Source organism: Photinus pyralis, unplaced genomic scaffold, assembly GCF_008802855.1.
Source record: "Photinus pyralis isolate 1611_PpyrPB1 unplaced genomic scaffold, Ppyr1.3 Ppyr1.4_LG5, whole genome shotgun sequence".
In the NCBI taxonomy this organism is placed as follows: domain Eukaryota; kingdom Metazoa; phylum Arthropoda; class Insecta; order Coleoptera; family Lampyridae; genus Photinus; species Photinus pyralis.
Window position 1 is genome coordinate 48069931 of NW_022170596.1, and position 15763 is coordinate 48085693.

Genomic DNA, 15763 nt, shown 5'->3' on the forward strand with positions numbered 1-15763 from the left:
TCTCGTTCAGTGGTTCCTGGGAAACCATAGAGCTGAAAGATATGACGAGCTCACAGGATTTGGTTTTGCATCATCGGGTATAGAATGTCTCTAAAGATGCACAGGTTACATTCTCATTTAGATTCACTTAAGGATAATGTGGGAGCTTTTTGGTAATAACAAGGACAACACTTTCATCAAGACATAATGGAATTTAGGCACGTTACCAAGGCCAGTAAGCTGGAAGCATGATGGAAGATCATATTTGGGGGGTTGATGAGAAAAACTTAAGTTGATAATGACAAAAACAGCAAAACTATTCCAGACAAACAAATTATAAATGTAGGAGCATTACCTTTTAATAAATCATGCCTGTGTAAGTAAGATTTTTAGGTATTTTTATTTTTATGGTTTTTTTGCATTTTTTTCACACAAAAACAAATACATAACCTTTTTTTGTTCTAATTCTTATTTGTGGCTATACAAGCAATAAAAATAAGGTATGTATGTCCCATGCGCAAAAATGCTATAGACCGGTGTATTGGTGACTGAGTAAAATTACATTGACTTCTTATTGTTTTGCGTTATCTTTGCTACAACTTGGTAGTGAATGAACTTAAAAGTTTCTTTTTGATTTTCTTATTTATATTTATTTTACAGTTTGAAAAGATACATGGAAAAATTCTGGCAATTTTTTAAGAGATTGTTAATAATCAAAACGGTAAATAAAGCTTTTAAAAATCTTGAAACGTTTTAGGAACAGGTCGATATTGCTGATTTTTTCTTTTAAATGTTTGTAATTATTAAGTACCTATATACTTCCTTTTTAATTTTTGTGTGGCATACCTAGTACTAAAGCAAAACCCTAAGCATTGGTAATTGCGCAACAAGGAAGATAGGACATCATTGGAAAGGCTTTCCTTCTCTGAATTTGGCGCGTCAAAATTATGCAGTTGGAAGTGGTATTAAAAAAGAGAAAACTTGTACCTGCAACGTCGAATGCGCTGGAAATGAAACAACTAAACCAAAAAAATTACATATCCGAATTCAGAGATGGGCGACCTTACCAACGATGCATCATTTAAGATTTTAAGGGTTGCACTGTCAGCGATGCGAGACAAAGACATTAGTGAGCAAGTTTTATTTTAGACACTGTTTCCTTCCATGATCAATTTGACGTGCCAAAGCGTTTTTTGAAAATTATTTTAATTTACAGAAATAGCTATGTCTTGTTTCTAATGCACCACCGTATGCTATTTAGCTTCGGAGAAATAACACAAAAATCTCCCCATAAATATTGTTATAATAATAAATGGGTAGATTTTGGTGTTATTTCCCCGAAGCTTCTTAAGCACCCCATTGAGAGTCATGGATCTTCACAATTTCAGTATATTATTTAAATAGTAGCCATATAATTTATAGCAAGATCAATTTTTTTCACGATATTTATCAACATTTTTTGCTTTTTTTGTTACTTTACAGTTCTTATCTCTTTAATTTTACGGAAACTCTCAAGAATCTATTTGTTTTACGTTCAAATATGATTATAATTTACTTGAGATTCTTTTAAGACAATACACACCTATTTCGTTATGTGTCCTTTAAATGGACGACATCGAAGGTTAGAGAACTAGGAAACAACTTGCAGCTATTAAAAATAATAATTGTTAAAATTTTATTTAGACTTTTATATTCCTATTGCAATATTATTTGTACGTGCTAAAAGGTTTCCAAATGAAAAAAACCTTGATTGTGAATTGGTACAATAAAACTGGGTAAATAGGTTTAAGAAATGTCAGGTGACAGTTTTGCTGATAGACCGATACCAGCGTTTAGCAGCATCCGTCTACTTGTGAACATGAGTGCATGGACAATTTACATCACGGATGAGTGTCTTTTTTTTTTTTTTTAAATAAATTTTCATTCATGGCACCTTTAGCAAGTGTTCTCATGTTTAATACGGAGATTACAATAAAATAAGTACTAAATTCCAGATTTTGAGTAATATGGATGCTATTAAAGTGACCTAAAATCTCTACTGCTTTGATATGGTCCATTCCATTTAATAATAATTTAATAATAGGATTGTACGTATGAATTCTTTCCTCATAAATACTATTAAAACAATTATTTCTCTGCAAATTGTATGCCTATTGTTTAACCAACATAAATATTTAAGTGCCACATTAAAATGCCAAAATCAAGGAAAATATCATCAAAAATGGACTTGTACCTGAGGCTAAAAGTTGAAATTTGATTTATTACAAAAAGTTGATAATGGATATGAGATTTAGGCGGTGCAAACTATACGGGGCGCGTAACAATGGAGTTCGGTACAACGAAAAGGCGAAAGAGATACATAATATATGAAGGATACATGTAGGTACCTCTTTGCTAAGAACCTTAAACTCCAAAACTACTCATCATGGCTGTGTCGAGCGAGAAGAGCAAAGAAGGATCCATCGGCTCTTAGTTTAACATGCAATGCCAGGATCTGGGTCAACGATGACAAGGTAAGATTAGCTAAACCGAGCACTGATTTTGGAAGTGCAGATGGTTTCCAGTTTCAAAGCCCTTAATTGTGTATTTTATTAGTTAGGATATCGTCTTTTGACCTTTTGACTTTTTTATACGTAAGTTTCATCGTTGCTTATACCGTCGTCTAATGTTAGTTTTTAGGTTCGGCCCTCCCTTGCAAAAAATTTAGTTTATCAACCTCTTCAAATTTCAATTTTACTTTGGAACCAACCACGGATATGGTCGTTGGCCTTTCCAGTTTTACTGCCCTTTTGGGTTTTTAATTGTTTTGTGGGAAATGTGAACTCTCTTGACGATAAGTATGCGGGTGCAAAAGTGTCCAGACATCAAAATCTCAGGGGAGCGAAATTCTGGTGCGAATTATCCGGGTGCGAATTGTCCTACAATCTGGTCTGGCCGTAGGGGTTTACCCGAGGGTTTACCTATATGTACATACATTCAAATTTTACTGTTAACCAAACTTGTACAAATCAAAACACACTCGAAATTACGAAGTTTTCCATGTTTACAATGCTTTAGGGATAGGAATGATAGGATAGGTATCAATTAAATCTCAAATGAAGAAACAAAAGATAAGGATTAAGTGCAGTCCTTTTAACCTTTCTGCAGCAGCAAAATGGCGATTTTGTAATTTGGACGGCACTTGAACATTGTCGCGTAATGTGAAATTGGTTAAAAATCGGGATGTCTGTTTGATTGGTTTGCAGAAAACAGATTGGGCATTTTTTGGTAGTTTAATTTGAGTCATCCGCTTCTTCCTGAAGGAATGGATTATTCCGAATTTGTGTCTGCTTAAATGGGTTTATTTGTAGCGGTTCTGGTTCCCGATGGGCTCGAAGTTTTTTTTAAATTTATTTGTAGTTTTTTTTTTAAATTTTAATCAAGAAAATCCATTGAAGTGGCACGAATTCAAAATTGTTTATATATAATTGAAATCTGAAAATTTGCATACTAACACACTTTTTCATGATCTATCGAATGAAAATATTATCATTTTTTTACCGGATGTGGATAGCAACTTTCTTATTTTAAATAGAACACCCTATATTTTATACTACATTTCCCTATACCCTGGCATCAAAGGCTCTCAAGTTACTCAAGCTTTTTCAAAATGTTTCACTTCTTTTCTTTAGCGTCCTGTACCTATGGCTCCGTTGATTTGAATTTCAAAAACAGGGTGTTTTAAAACTAATGGCCAACTTTAATAACTGCAAACTTAAAAAGCTGATTTATTTTCTTGCAGTTTCAAAAGTCGGAAAAAATTCTTTATCAATCAAGTATTACATTTCCTATGACCTTTATTAATGGGAAAATTAACGAGCCCCCCTTGCTAATGCGAAATCATGTCCAATAAATTTTGATTAAGGCCAGTACCCAAACGAAAGCATTAATTTAGATGACTACTTCAGTTACCTTTACGAAAACCAAAATGATGAATTATTGAAAATAAATACTTTATAGCCTCACAAAGGCGAGTTCCTCTCAAAATTATTTATTTTTTTACAAGTTTTCAGTAAATCGTTTTCTTGTATACCCACACCTAAATCTCCGCGGTTAGCAGCTGGCCGAATTTAAAAATCATAATATGTAAAGAATACATTGAAATATCCCAGCCACACGGAGGCTTGGGCGAATCCTTTGAAATACATATTTAAAACTAGAAGTTTTAGTCGCCCTTTTTGGGATTGTTTTCATTTCGAGTGAGATTCTTGTTCTTTGGTAGGTATACAGGAATCGAGAACATTTTGTTTCCTTCGATTTCTAAAAGTGATTGTAACATCAAATTGAATTGAAAATTTTGTAGTGATATTTTAAAATTGAGGAATTTAATAGTTTTCATCCTGTAAAAACAATCACCAAATTGTTGAAATTTGGTCAAACGTTTACATTGTTGCTGGGCGTTAAAAAAGTGAAATTCTAATTCCGCATCGCACAAAAATAACGCACATACATTTTTCATTTCCACACTTCCTTAAAATTCGTTATCTAACTCCTCTACGAGGCGAAAACTCTAAAGTAGCACAAATTATACTATAAGCGACGAAAAGTTAAACAGAGTGATAAAGTAGTCTCATTTTCTGCGATAGGCTTCGAATAATATATAATAGTCATGCAATCTAACTCCAACAAAATTGAAATAAGTAAACTCTCGTAAACGATTCACATTTTTCATAGACCAAAAAGCACGATAGCCCTTAAAATAACGTGCAGAAATTTAGGGTACTCTATCGACAATTACTTTCCTTAGAAAGTCAAAAGCAACAAGTAAATCAATTGTCAGCGATCGCTGTAGACTTATTACAACAGAAGTACAGACTCGGTGGAGTAAACCAAACCATAGAATAAAAAGAAAATTTGTATTTACCAACATTTCCAGAAGTGCAATCTGAACCAATTTCTTCTTGAAATCACTTGCAACCAACTTTTTCCAATCTCACGTTCCATTTAGCAAAATTTACATAAAATATAATTAATGAGAAAGAGCGATGGGAGGGGAGCTAAGTGAAAGTTTTTCATTAATTTTGAAAGAATTAATTACACACTTTGCACGCGTCGCATATTGTAACGCGCCGAGACAGACGCGAAAATTCGTGTTTTCCGTGGTGTTTTCGACGCCGCGACGTCGTTTCTGTTACGTTAAAACATAGAAGAGCCTTTTGTGCCACTAATTTTCGACGCTTGCGCGAAATTTTCCATGTCTAATAGCCTACACGGGGTAGTAATGAGATTCTTTTTTCGGTAGAAACCGCGACTCGTACATATAATTTACTTGGGTGAACAAAACACTTTCCTAATAAACGGTACCGATTCTGTTACAGAAAATCAGCCGTAATTATCACAAAAAATTGAGTCGTAACAAGAGAGACCTTGATCGTATTAAATAATGAAATACTTGATATCCGCCAATTTATTAATTTCATCGCTGACATAAAAATAGTATGACTCAATAAACGAAGAAAATTATGTCGCACGGAATCTCCTAATTTAAATAGATTGCCTTACTTTTTTAATTACCCGGTCGTCTATACTACGGATTTAACCATTTAAAAAATGTGCGTAGATATACAGATGAAATTTCTTTCAAATACAGATAGCGAAGCTTGTGTCATCCACCCTATATGCGAACGTCTATTTACGGGAGCTCTTCCGGACCAGTACGCTAAATTTCGACAAAATTTCATCTTTTGTGTTGATGATGTAACGGTAGATTTGAGGGAGAAACTTCAATATACTTTAAGGAATGAAATTTCGAGCGTTGTGTGGGTTGTAAAAGGCATAAAATGCTGTTTAATTATTTATGCGGAAATAAAAAAATAAAATTAACGATTGCACCGTTCTTCAGTGAACAAAAAGGAATTGTTCAGGAACCAGGAAGCAAGATAATCCAATTTTATTTCGAATTGCTTTTATTACGGTAAAAATGCAGAAAAAAGAAATAATAAAGGTGTTATAACTAAAACAGTTGAGCATAAGATAACAAAAGAGAATATTTAAGCGAACATTAAAGAGAAGCAAGAAGACAGATTACGAAAAAATCTATATTAACATCCAACATGTTGATTTATCATGTCAAAAACCGTGTAGGTACATATATCTTAAAACTGTTTTTCCAGTTTTTGGCGATTTTCTCGAATTTTTACTAAAGGAATAATACTTTTTATGTTTGTTTATTAAAATATAAGTCTTCCCGAAAATTTTGCTACCCCGCGCACCTCTGTACGAAAATAGATTTTTCATCCCCTTGAAAAAGAGGTGGTTTTTTTCAGAAATCATGAGATCTTGGAAACGGTACGACTTTACGGACCCAAAAAATTATCTTCTTTTTTATCATAAAACAAGTTATGTTTCAAATTTCAAACCCCTACGACATTTTTTCGCTAGAATAAGAATAAAAAACGAAAAAAAACAGTTTTTCCGGTTTTTTCTAGGAAAATTGGAGGTTATGTGAAAATAGTGTGGATACAAAAGTTGCTCATTTTTTTAATCTCTATAACTTTTACGTTTAACATTTTCGTCTAAAATTAATAGTTTTGCCCTAGGTTTTGCCACAATTTGCAAAACACCACTTTCCCCCCCTTTCGGCCCCAGGGATTTCACCCGCGGAAAAATTCAGCTGTTTATTTTTTTTTCCCAATTTCTATTCATTTCACCTGCCTGAAAAACCCGGTTTCGCCCGGTAACTAATTTTTTTGAAAATAAATCATTTTAGAGCTATTTAGCCTGGACTAAGTGAGAATAACAGGGATTCTCAACCGTCCTGGCCGAAAACCCTGTATCAACCGTAAATACAATCCGTCCACAGATAAGTTTACCCCGGGGCATCCACATAATACACCTACCGATCCAGCCAAATAACTACCATGGTCGCCGTTTATTTATGGAAGTAATTGCATTCATTAACGTTATTTCAGTTTTAATTGACACGGGCGCTGCTAAAAACTACATGGGCGCCAACACAAACACATTAGGGATATTAAAGCAGTAACATATCTTACCAATTCCCCAGAAAGATAACCATGTGAATCATAGAACCGTCTAACAGTCCCTGGAGTTCAATAGTTTAGAAATCATCCGGAAGATACCGCTTCTGTGTTGATTATCTCCAGGTTAATTAGCTGGCAGTCAAAGACGCATATCCTTTACCTTTTATGCGAGCAAACCAAGCAAGGTGTACCCGAGATTTGAAGTTGGGCTATTGGCAAGTGCCCTTGAACGAAAAACCAGTAATCCGATAACTACCTTCACCCTACCAGAAAGACGGTTGTTTCAATTTCGTGTATTATCATTCGGCTTACACTCTGCACCCGCCACATTCCAACGATTATTGGATAATCTATGTACCTACCTAGATGGCATCATTATAAATTAAAAAGAGGCACCGTATCCACCCTCCCTCAATTTAAGGAAAATGGTAATCTAATAAACATAATTCTGTATTCCTTTCCTCGTGCACTTTTTGGAGGTTGTATCGTCCTCTATTTATTGGATAATTATCCACTAATTATCCAATAAATAAGTATTATAATACTCGTATAGCAAACATCGTCATCCGTTTAGTGCTGGTGATCTACCGGCACTAAGTTAATGTATTTCTTCAGGTCAAAAGTTTGCTTTCTTGGAAGTGAAAGCGTCAATTTTGGGAAAATTTCATTTGGAACCGGAGCTCTACACCTAAGTTCCTGTGACTTGGGCGCACGTTTAGGAAATGGTCAGTAAATTTATTCACTTTTGGTTTCTTTAAGGGTTTATACGAGGGTGTATATAAAACAATTTTGTTCGAATGTTTGTTATGCTTATCCTGTGAAAGATAATCAGCACATTATTGTGTTCCACAAAAACCTAAGTAACAAATCAGAATGGGATCGTAATCATTCACAGTTATCATGGTTTAGTAATGTAAAAATAAAATTTCATCACCCGGTCATTAAATTGATAAACAATTTTTTTTCTTTTTTACGTAAAAAAAATCAAAAGTTTTATTATCAATGTGGAAGTTATTTATATTTTTACGACGTGATGGTAACTCAGTCGTGTTTCGTCTAGCACCAAAATGATATTATTTATTATACTGGCGAGTGCTTTAACGGTTTATTTAATATGGTTTATTTACCAGTTGAGAAAGCATTTCGCCCCTTTGAACAATGTACCGGGACCAACCAGCATGGACATGTTTCGAGGAATTCTATTTGCTACACCAGGTAATTTCCGTGTAGAATCTAACCGACTATTATTATGCTGTTCTTTTTATTCTTGCATGTAGGGAAAATAGTAATTTTCATTCTCTCGACTTTTATGTAAATAACTATTCTATTCGGAAAAGATGTCTACGATGGAGATTCGCGAAAGGATATCCGTTACGTTGCGTGATACAATATTTGGACCCCAAGTCATTATTTATTTCAAAACAGGAGACTTATCAAACAACCTCCGTAGATAAAGGATGTATCCATTTATTTATTATTACAAAATACTAAATTCATATCTACTTTCTTAGCTTCAAACGGAGGCAAAATTTTAGGAAGTTTGAACTAATTGATATAGCGTACTTGATTAGTAGAGTCCAATTACAGCAAAAATCTGAGACAAAAAACTTGGGTCTTATCGGGGTCAAATCCCAGATTTAGGTCCCACATAAATCAACTAATTGGTAAATCATATTCATATCTTGAATTGCTAAATCCTTCAAGACATATACACCACCCAGTCAAAGTTAATATTGTATAATGCTCTAGTAGAAAGGTAAAAGCTCTCACAGATGGTTCAGTATTTCCAATAGGCGATATACGCAACGTGTAGGCATATTTAAAAAATTGTTGATGGGTACACATTATTTATTTTACAATAAATTAGAAACATCGCATTGAGATTCACTATTATTAGACAAAATGTGCTTCATTTTTGTTTTATGCAGCGAAAAAGAGTTTCTGGCACAAGTATTAATATTTTTAATTGCGAAAAGTTCTTAATGGGTTGGGGAGAATTTCAGGTTAGGTTTTTTTATATGAATATGAGCTCTCGACTGATTGTCAGTAGGTGCTTAACATAAGGCAGCATTCAGTTGTTTTTATTTCAGAAAACAAATGAGTAACGAAAAACAATTGAAATTTTTTAAATGGTAGCGCATCTTTTCATTAGGCTCATTTGATAGAGGTTTTGTCCACTTTTCGATGATGTAAGTATTTCTGGGTAAAAGCCCGCTTTGATTAATATTAAATCAATAAATATCTTTTTTAGCGGACATTTGGAACTATGTTAGACAGCTATTCAAGACATATCCTCGAATGTTTAAGTTTTGGCATACCATACATGCGGTTGTCTGGCTTTCCCACCCTGACGACGTGGAGGTAAGAAGTCCGTTAAAGTAATTGGCGATCCCGATATTGTTTAAGCAGGTCATCCTGTCGTCAATGAAGCACATATCAAAGAGTAGAATATACGAGTCGTTACAGCCTTGGCTTGGAACTGGACTCCTAACAAGCACAGGTACTTATTTCGTTTAGTATTGTAACGATTAAAATTTCTTAAAACAATAGTTAACAAAAGCACTACTCATATTATAAATAATTCAGATGCTGTAGGGTTTTAGCCAGAGTTCTACTATTTATCTATTTCACTTTTACTTTCAGTGTAAGGTAGAGATGAAAGAAGATATTTGTAAATATCTAAATAAATTACACTATACATATAACGTGCAATTATATACCACATAGCACAATATGTCACAAATTGAACATGAGAGTGTACGCTATGCGGTACTATCCTCCGTATTATATCAATTTTAATATCGCCAGCTAATACAATCATGGGAGTTCCAAAATTGAAAAATTTTTGTTTGTCTTTAGAAAACCCTAAAATAGGACTGTCACACGTCAAATCATTGTAATTTTTGTTATCTAATCATATGGTCAGCTTGTTTTTCATATATATTTAGACTTTGTGGCCTCGATAAGTGTATAAGTGCCAACCGTAGAGCCCCATAGGTCTTAAAATCCAAATATGCTAATTAAAAACACCTCACTACTGCCGTTACTGCGGTTACCGAATTTTTGTGTTACCGCAGTTTGGCCCTACCTTTGGGCGAAGAAAAAATTGATAACACACATAACACTCTACACCTTCCTCCTTGTTTTCGCTCCGGACCGGCCAGTCTGTGGGTCTGTGTAGATGGACCTGGTTTGGGGCGAGTGAATGCAAAGGACTATTGTATTGTTGAATCACGTACCGGGGCATCTTTCTCTTCTGAAAACAAAGAATCATACTCAACAACCGTCATCAGGGTGGATATTTATTTTTATTATTATTCGTATGGAGTTGAACCATGACGTAATGAAAGGGAAGGTAACAAAATACATAAAATGCAAGTTCTTTAAGTATACTAAAGTGTCAAACTAAATGAAGATAATATTCGAATATTCGAAAAACATACTTTTTAATCGAACTCTATTACTTCATCCAGGAGATCCTTCAAGGACTGTTGAACTGACATGATAATTCCCCTCGCAGGTTCTACCCTGTAATTGAATGCATTTTTTAATTCTACGTGTAATTGTACGACTTTTTTATTATATGGTTAATATTCGAAAAACTAGTAGTTTTAAAGGTAAATCGAGTTGCAAAAAAAATGTGGCATTTACAAACGTCAGTATATTGTCAAAATTATTACTTAAATTTTGATTACAATATCTTTTAAGCTGTGCAAAGGAAAAGTCAAACAAATACATCTACTATGAAACATTAAAAAATAGTGTACAGGGTGTTTTTTTGTAGGTCCAAAGTTACAAAACTTCATACTAAAAAATCTCATTTTTTTAATAGAACACTCTGCATATTTCTGTGTTATCTTTTAGCTCAACCAAAAACGTTAAACCTTTGAAAATAAAGATCAATACCTATTTCGGATGGTTTTCGAAATATTCTGGTTTTTATATTCTAATCTTAAATAACTCTGTAATTTACCCAATAACGCGGTGTTCATGCAAAAAAAGGTAATTTTAAAACGAAAATCATATCGATTAACTTTTTTCGAGCTTATTTTTTATTTTTTTTTTTCAGGAAAAGGCAACGACAACAAAGGTCTTACGCCTAATTTATTCGTGTTAATCGTTACTTCTTATTTATAGCGTTTTAAAATTTAAAAAAAAAACGAGAATAAGTAAAAACTAGGGAATGCAATACCGGGATCGCGGGGTCCCGAAATACCGAGACCTATTCTCAGATCGACCGGGAAAAAACATTTTCTTATAGAACGTGGCCTGTAGAATCCATAATTTTAAACAGTTCCAAGATTGGGCTACTAGTTCAAAAGTTACAGTTTTTTGAATTTTTTTTCGAAATTTTTTTCTAGTCTATAATTTTTGATTGAGAAGTCTAATCGAAAAAGTACGAATTGTTTGGGATTCTACGCACCAAAATTAATACGAAAAAGTGTTTTCCCGAGAAATTTTGGTGTAGTCGATTTTTGGTAGGTAAAAAAGGAAGGTTATACACTGCCTTTTTTTTGCCCGGACAAAAAAATTGTCTCAGATCGACCGGGAAAAGACATTTCCTTATAGAATGTGGCCTGTAGAATCCATAATTTTAAACAGTTCCAAGATTGGGCTACTAGTTCAAAAGTTACAGTTTTTTGAATTTTTTTTCGAAATTTTTTCTAGTGTATAACTTTTGATTGAGAAGTCTAATCGAAAAAGTACGAATTGTTTTGGATTATACGCACATTTTTGATAAAAAAGGAAGGTTATACACTGCCTTTTTTTGCTCCGAAAAAAAAATTGTCTCAGATCGACCGGGAAAAGACATTTCCTTATAGAATGTGGCCTGTAGAATTCATAATTTCAAACAGTTCCAAGATTGGACTACTAGTTCAAAAGTTACAGCCTTTTGAATTTTCTTTCGAAATTGGTTTCTAGTCTATAACTTTTGATTGAGAAGTCTAATCGAAAAAGTACGAATTGTTTGGGATTCTACGCACCAAAATTAATACGAAAAAGTGTTTTCCCGAGAAATTTTGGTGTAGTCGATTTTTGGTAAAAAAGGAAGGTTATTATACACTGCCTTTTTTTTTGCCCCGAAAAAAAAATTTTCTCAGCTAAAAACATTTGACTACAAAACAAGTTTAATTTAACTCCTAATGTCTTCCAGTCAGTGACATTAGTTTCATTTTTTTTCATATTCACAAATCGTTATTATTATGTAAATTATAACTTATTTAAGATTAAAAAATAAAAACTAGGAAAACCAAGATATTTGTTTATGTTTTTACTCTCAAATTTATTATACATTTAGCTTTCTTCATTGCCTGAGTTCCATAATGGATGCAGGTATTATTGAAGAAACCCATTTTACCTAGGAATTATCATATTGCAACGGAAATGCTCCAGACATGACGTCGCCTTTGGCGCTCTGGAATTTTCTACGCGCGCGATAGTGGGGTTTGTGTAGGAATATTCGAGAATGTACGCGGATGTTCGGGACTTACATTGTTGCGTGTATAAATGGTTGCGGACCGAACATCGCAGCAGTCTACTATCGAACGAGATCGAGTACGTATGAAACATCGAGCGCGGAAATATAAATTACGAAGTGTGTGATATAAATAATCGATATAAATTGTACGGTTTTTATACTGTTTTAGTTTTGTTTAATAAATATTGATATAAATCGAACCCGAATTTATAAATCACGTTACAATATAATTTTTCAATAATATCTGCATCCATTATCTAATTTATTCTTCACTTTTTAGACTGAATTAATCGATATGATGTTCGTTTCGGACACGGCAGATAAAAATTGCATGACCACCTCTTTATTATGTACATTACATATTATAACTTATTTAAGATTAGAATATAAAAAAGGGGGAAAACCAAGATATTTTGAAAACTATCAGAGATAGGTATAGGACATTGTTATCAAAAGTTGAACATTTTTGGAGCAGCTAAAATATGACAGAAAAATATACATGGTGCTCCATTTATATTTATTATTTTATTATTATATTATAATTTTGTGAGAATCGTTATTGCGTCGTGTTGTTTTTAGCACATTTTTGCAAATTTATTTATAAAAAGATAGTTTTCATCTCATTATAACCACTTGGCTGCTGGCAGCTGGACTTTGATGATTTTTTTAACTTTTGGTACTGTTACCTTTGGAAAATTGTATTTCCCAAGTGTTTAATTTTAAAGCTATCGAATGATCAGAAAGCTCATTAATAATTAGAACTCCATGATTACGATGTGCGAAAAACTAACATTGAGAAAATCCAACATTATTTTAGTTATAATCGCTTTCCTTTTCGTTCAGAAGAACTTTTAAAACACTGGCAAAAAGCTCGGGAAAGCATATGGCAATGTAAAATTCCGATGTACGAGGACGCATAAAGGCTCCCTACAAATTATTTATTAATTAAAATTGAAATTTCCATTTCAATCCAGAAATTTTGACTTTAATTTGAAGCCTTCGTTTTAAAGTCGAAGTAAAAGAGGGAAGACAGAGAGAGTGACGTGTCTCAAGAATGGAAAGATGGAACCTAAACGGCTCTAGAAATTCGTACAAGAATATTTAGCTGTGCATATAAAGTTTAAATGGTACCAAAAATAACCCAGTTACGTGAGAAAGATCGTAATGGCACTGGAGTAGGGTAGGTGCCTACGCTCTCTGATAGCTCCAAGTGAAGCACTCTTGTTTCTTGGTGCTATCACTCTTAGAAGCATCACTTAAGCCATTAGAATATTAATTTGAGGGGGATTCCGTAAACGTTTCTTTTATTATATTGCATTGATTATATATCTTGACTTAGATACAGTACATTGAAACACTAAGCTGAAATGAATGTTGAGATTTAAATAATGTTTAGCACTTTGGTTTAAGGAGACTTTCAACATTTGTCTGACGGATAACTTCCGCACAGATGATTGCCCGTCACTATTTTCCACGGCAATTGATTGTAAGTTGAATTTAACAAAAATATGACATTTTAGGCACCAAATGGAAGGAAAGGCGACAAATTCTGACACCAGCGCTTCACTTTGGCATTCTGCGAGAATTTTTAAACATATTTAACGATTATTCGACATTACTTGTGCAAAAATTTGAAGCCGCCTCCAAAGAGCAACCAATTAATATAGTACCTGTTATTACTGACTTCACGTTGCATACTATTTGTGGTAGACAAAAATCCGGGGTAATCAACCTGTAAAACTGTATTGTTTTAGAAACAGCAATGGGCACCCAGCTAAAAACAAATGAGGAACAATCCAAGCAATATATTGATGCTATTTATAGGTATGTACATATCCTCTAAGAAGATAGCGCTATAAGGGTACAGCAAGCGAAGATATGTCTTTGCCTTTCATAACTTACGGATATATTTGTGGAAGAGTTTAGTTTAGTTATGCACCTATCAAAGAAGAGCAATTGTCTCAGAATCAGTTTGAGTTTTAAATTCAGCTTGTGCTCTGGTCCTCAGCGCCCACCTTACCATCATCATTTTGAGAGCAACCTTAATTCTGTCAATGTCCAAGGGTCAAATGTAACGAAACAATTACATTTTTCAGAATGGGCGAAGTTGTAATCCAAAGAATTGCGTGCCCTTGGTTACAATACGCAATAACATTTTTCCTTTCTGGGAACTATTATCGACAGGAGAAGCTGTTAAAAATTATGCACACTTTTTCTCGTAAAGTCATTCAAGACAGAAAACGGACCTTTAGCGGGATCAACGTTAATCTTAAGTCTAAGAAGCGTTTAGCACTGCTAGATATGCTGATCTCTGCGCAGCTTTCTAGGAATGACATAGATGACGATGGTATCAGAGAAGAGGTGGATACATTTATGTTTGAGGTTATTATGATATTTGTTGATAACTGTTACTGATGTTAACGTATTGCCTAGGGCCATGATACGACGACCTCTTGCATAAGCTTTACATTATTAATGATCGCCAATCACGCTGAAGTTCAGGTACGTAGTGAGTTTCGCTAACTGAAACGCCATAACCGTTCGTAACGCTTAGGACAAAATAGTTGAAGAACTGGATGCTATATTTGATAACTCGGACCGACTAGCAACAGTTGATGATCTACAGAGCATGACCTACCTAGAGAAAGTAATAAAAGAAACTCTAAGGATATGCCCAAGCGTACCTATAATATCAAGGTCGTCAGAGGAAGACATCGAGTTACCCTCAGGCTACACTATACCAAAAGGCACCATTTGTTTTATGCATATTTTTGAATTACACCGAAATCCCGAGGTATTTCCAAATCCTGAACAATTCGATCCTGAAAGGTTTTCAAATGAGAACAGCAAGCATCGACATCCATTTGCGTACATCCCCTTTAGTGCAGGACCCAGAAATTGCATAGGTAAACGCATTTACGTAGTCTAATGTAGTCACCAGCGTTTTTTAGGGCAAAGGTTTGCCTTCTTGGAGGTGAAAGTCATGGTGTCGTCAATTTTGAGAAAATTTCGTCTGGAACCAGTGGATTCCTTTGACAAACTACCCCTGGTTATGCATTTGATTTTAAAATCACGTGATGGGATTAGAATAAAATTTCGAAAAAGAGATTTATAAATGTCTAGTAATCAAACTCAATTTCATTTTTTAGTTTTATTTACTAAAATGTCCCAATACACATAGGAACTACCACTAATAAGACCGTAAGTTTAGTTAGTATTTCAATTTTTGGTTATATTATGCGACAATACCTATTATGGTATAAGGATACTTAGCTGTAAATGT

The 15763-nt window shown here is 34.0% G+C and overlaps 1 protein-coding gene across 3 annotated transcripts; it reads left to right on the plus strand.

Moving 5' to 3' along the window:
* Window positions 1-8033: 8033 nt before the first annotated feature.
* Window positions 8034-15763, plus strand: LOC116170339 (cytochrome P450 4C1-like). Of its 3 annotated transcripts, none has more exons than XM_031486657.1 (9): window positions 8034-8216; window positions 9253-9362; window positions 9411-9501; window positions 14001-14186; window positions 14235-14304; window positions 14577-14862; window positions 14914-14982; window positions 15035-15386; window positions 15432-15763. In XM_031486657.1, the coding sequence occupies exons 1-9, from the start codon at window positions 8069-8071 to the stop codon at window positions 15593-15595; spliced, it is 1476 nt and encodes a 491-aa protein (XP_031342517.1). In that variant the 5' UTR covers window positions 8034-8068; the 3' UTR covers window positions 15596-15763. The 3 variants fall into 3 exon arrangements, with proteins under 3 accessions (XP_031342517.1, XP_031342518.1, XP_031342519.1); XM_031486658.1 differs by having other exon boundaries at window positions 8137-8216; window positions 9092-9362; window positions 15432-15762; XM_031486659.1 differs by lacking the exon at window positions 8034-8216 and adding an exon at window positions 8224-9190 and having other exon boundaries at window positions 15432-15762.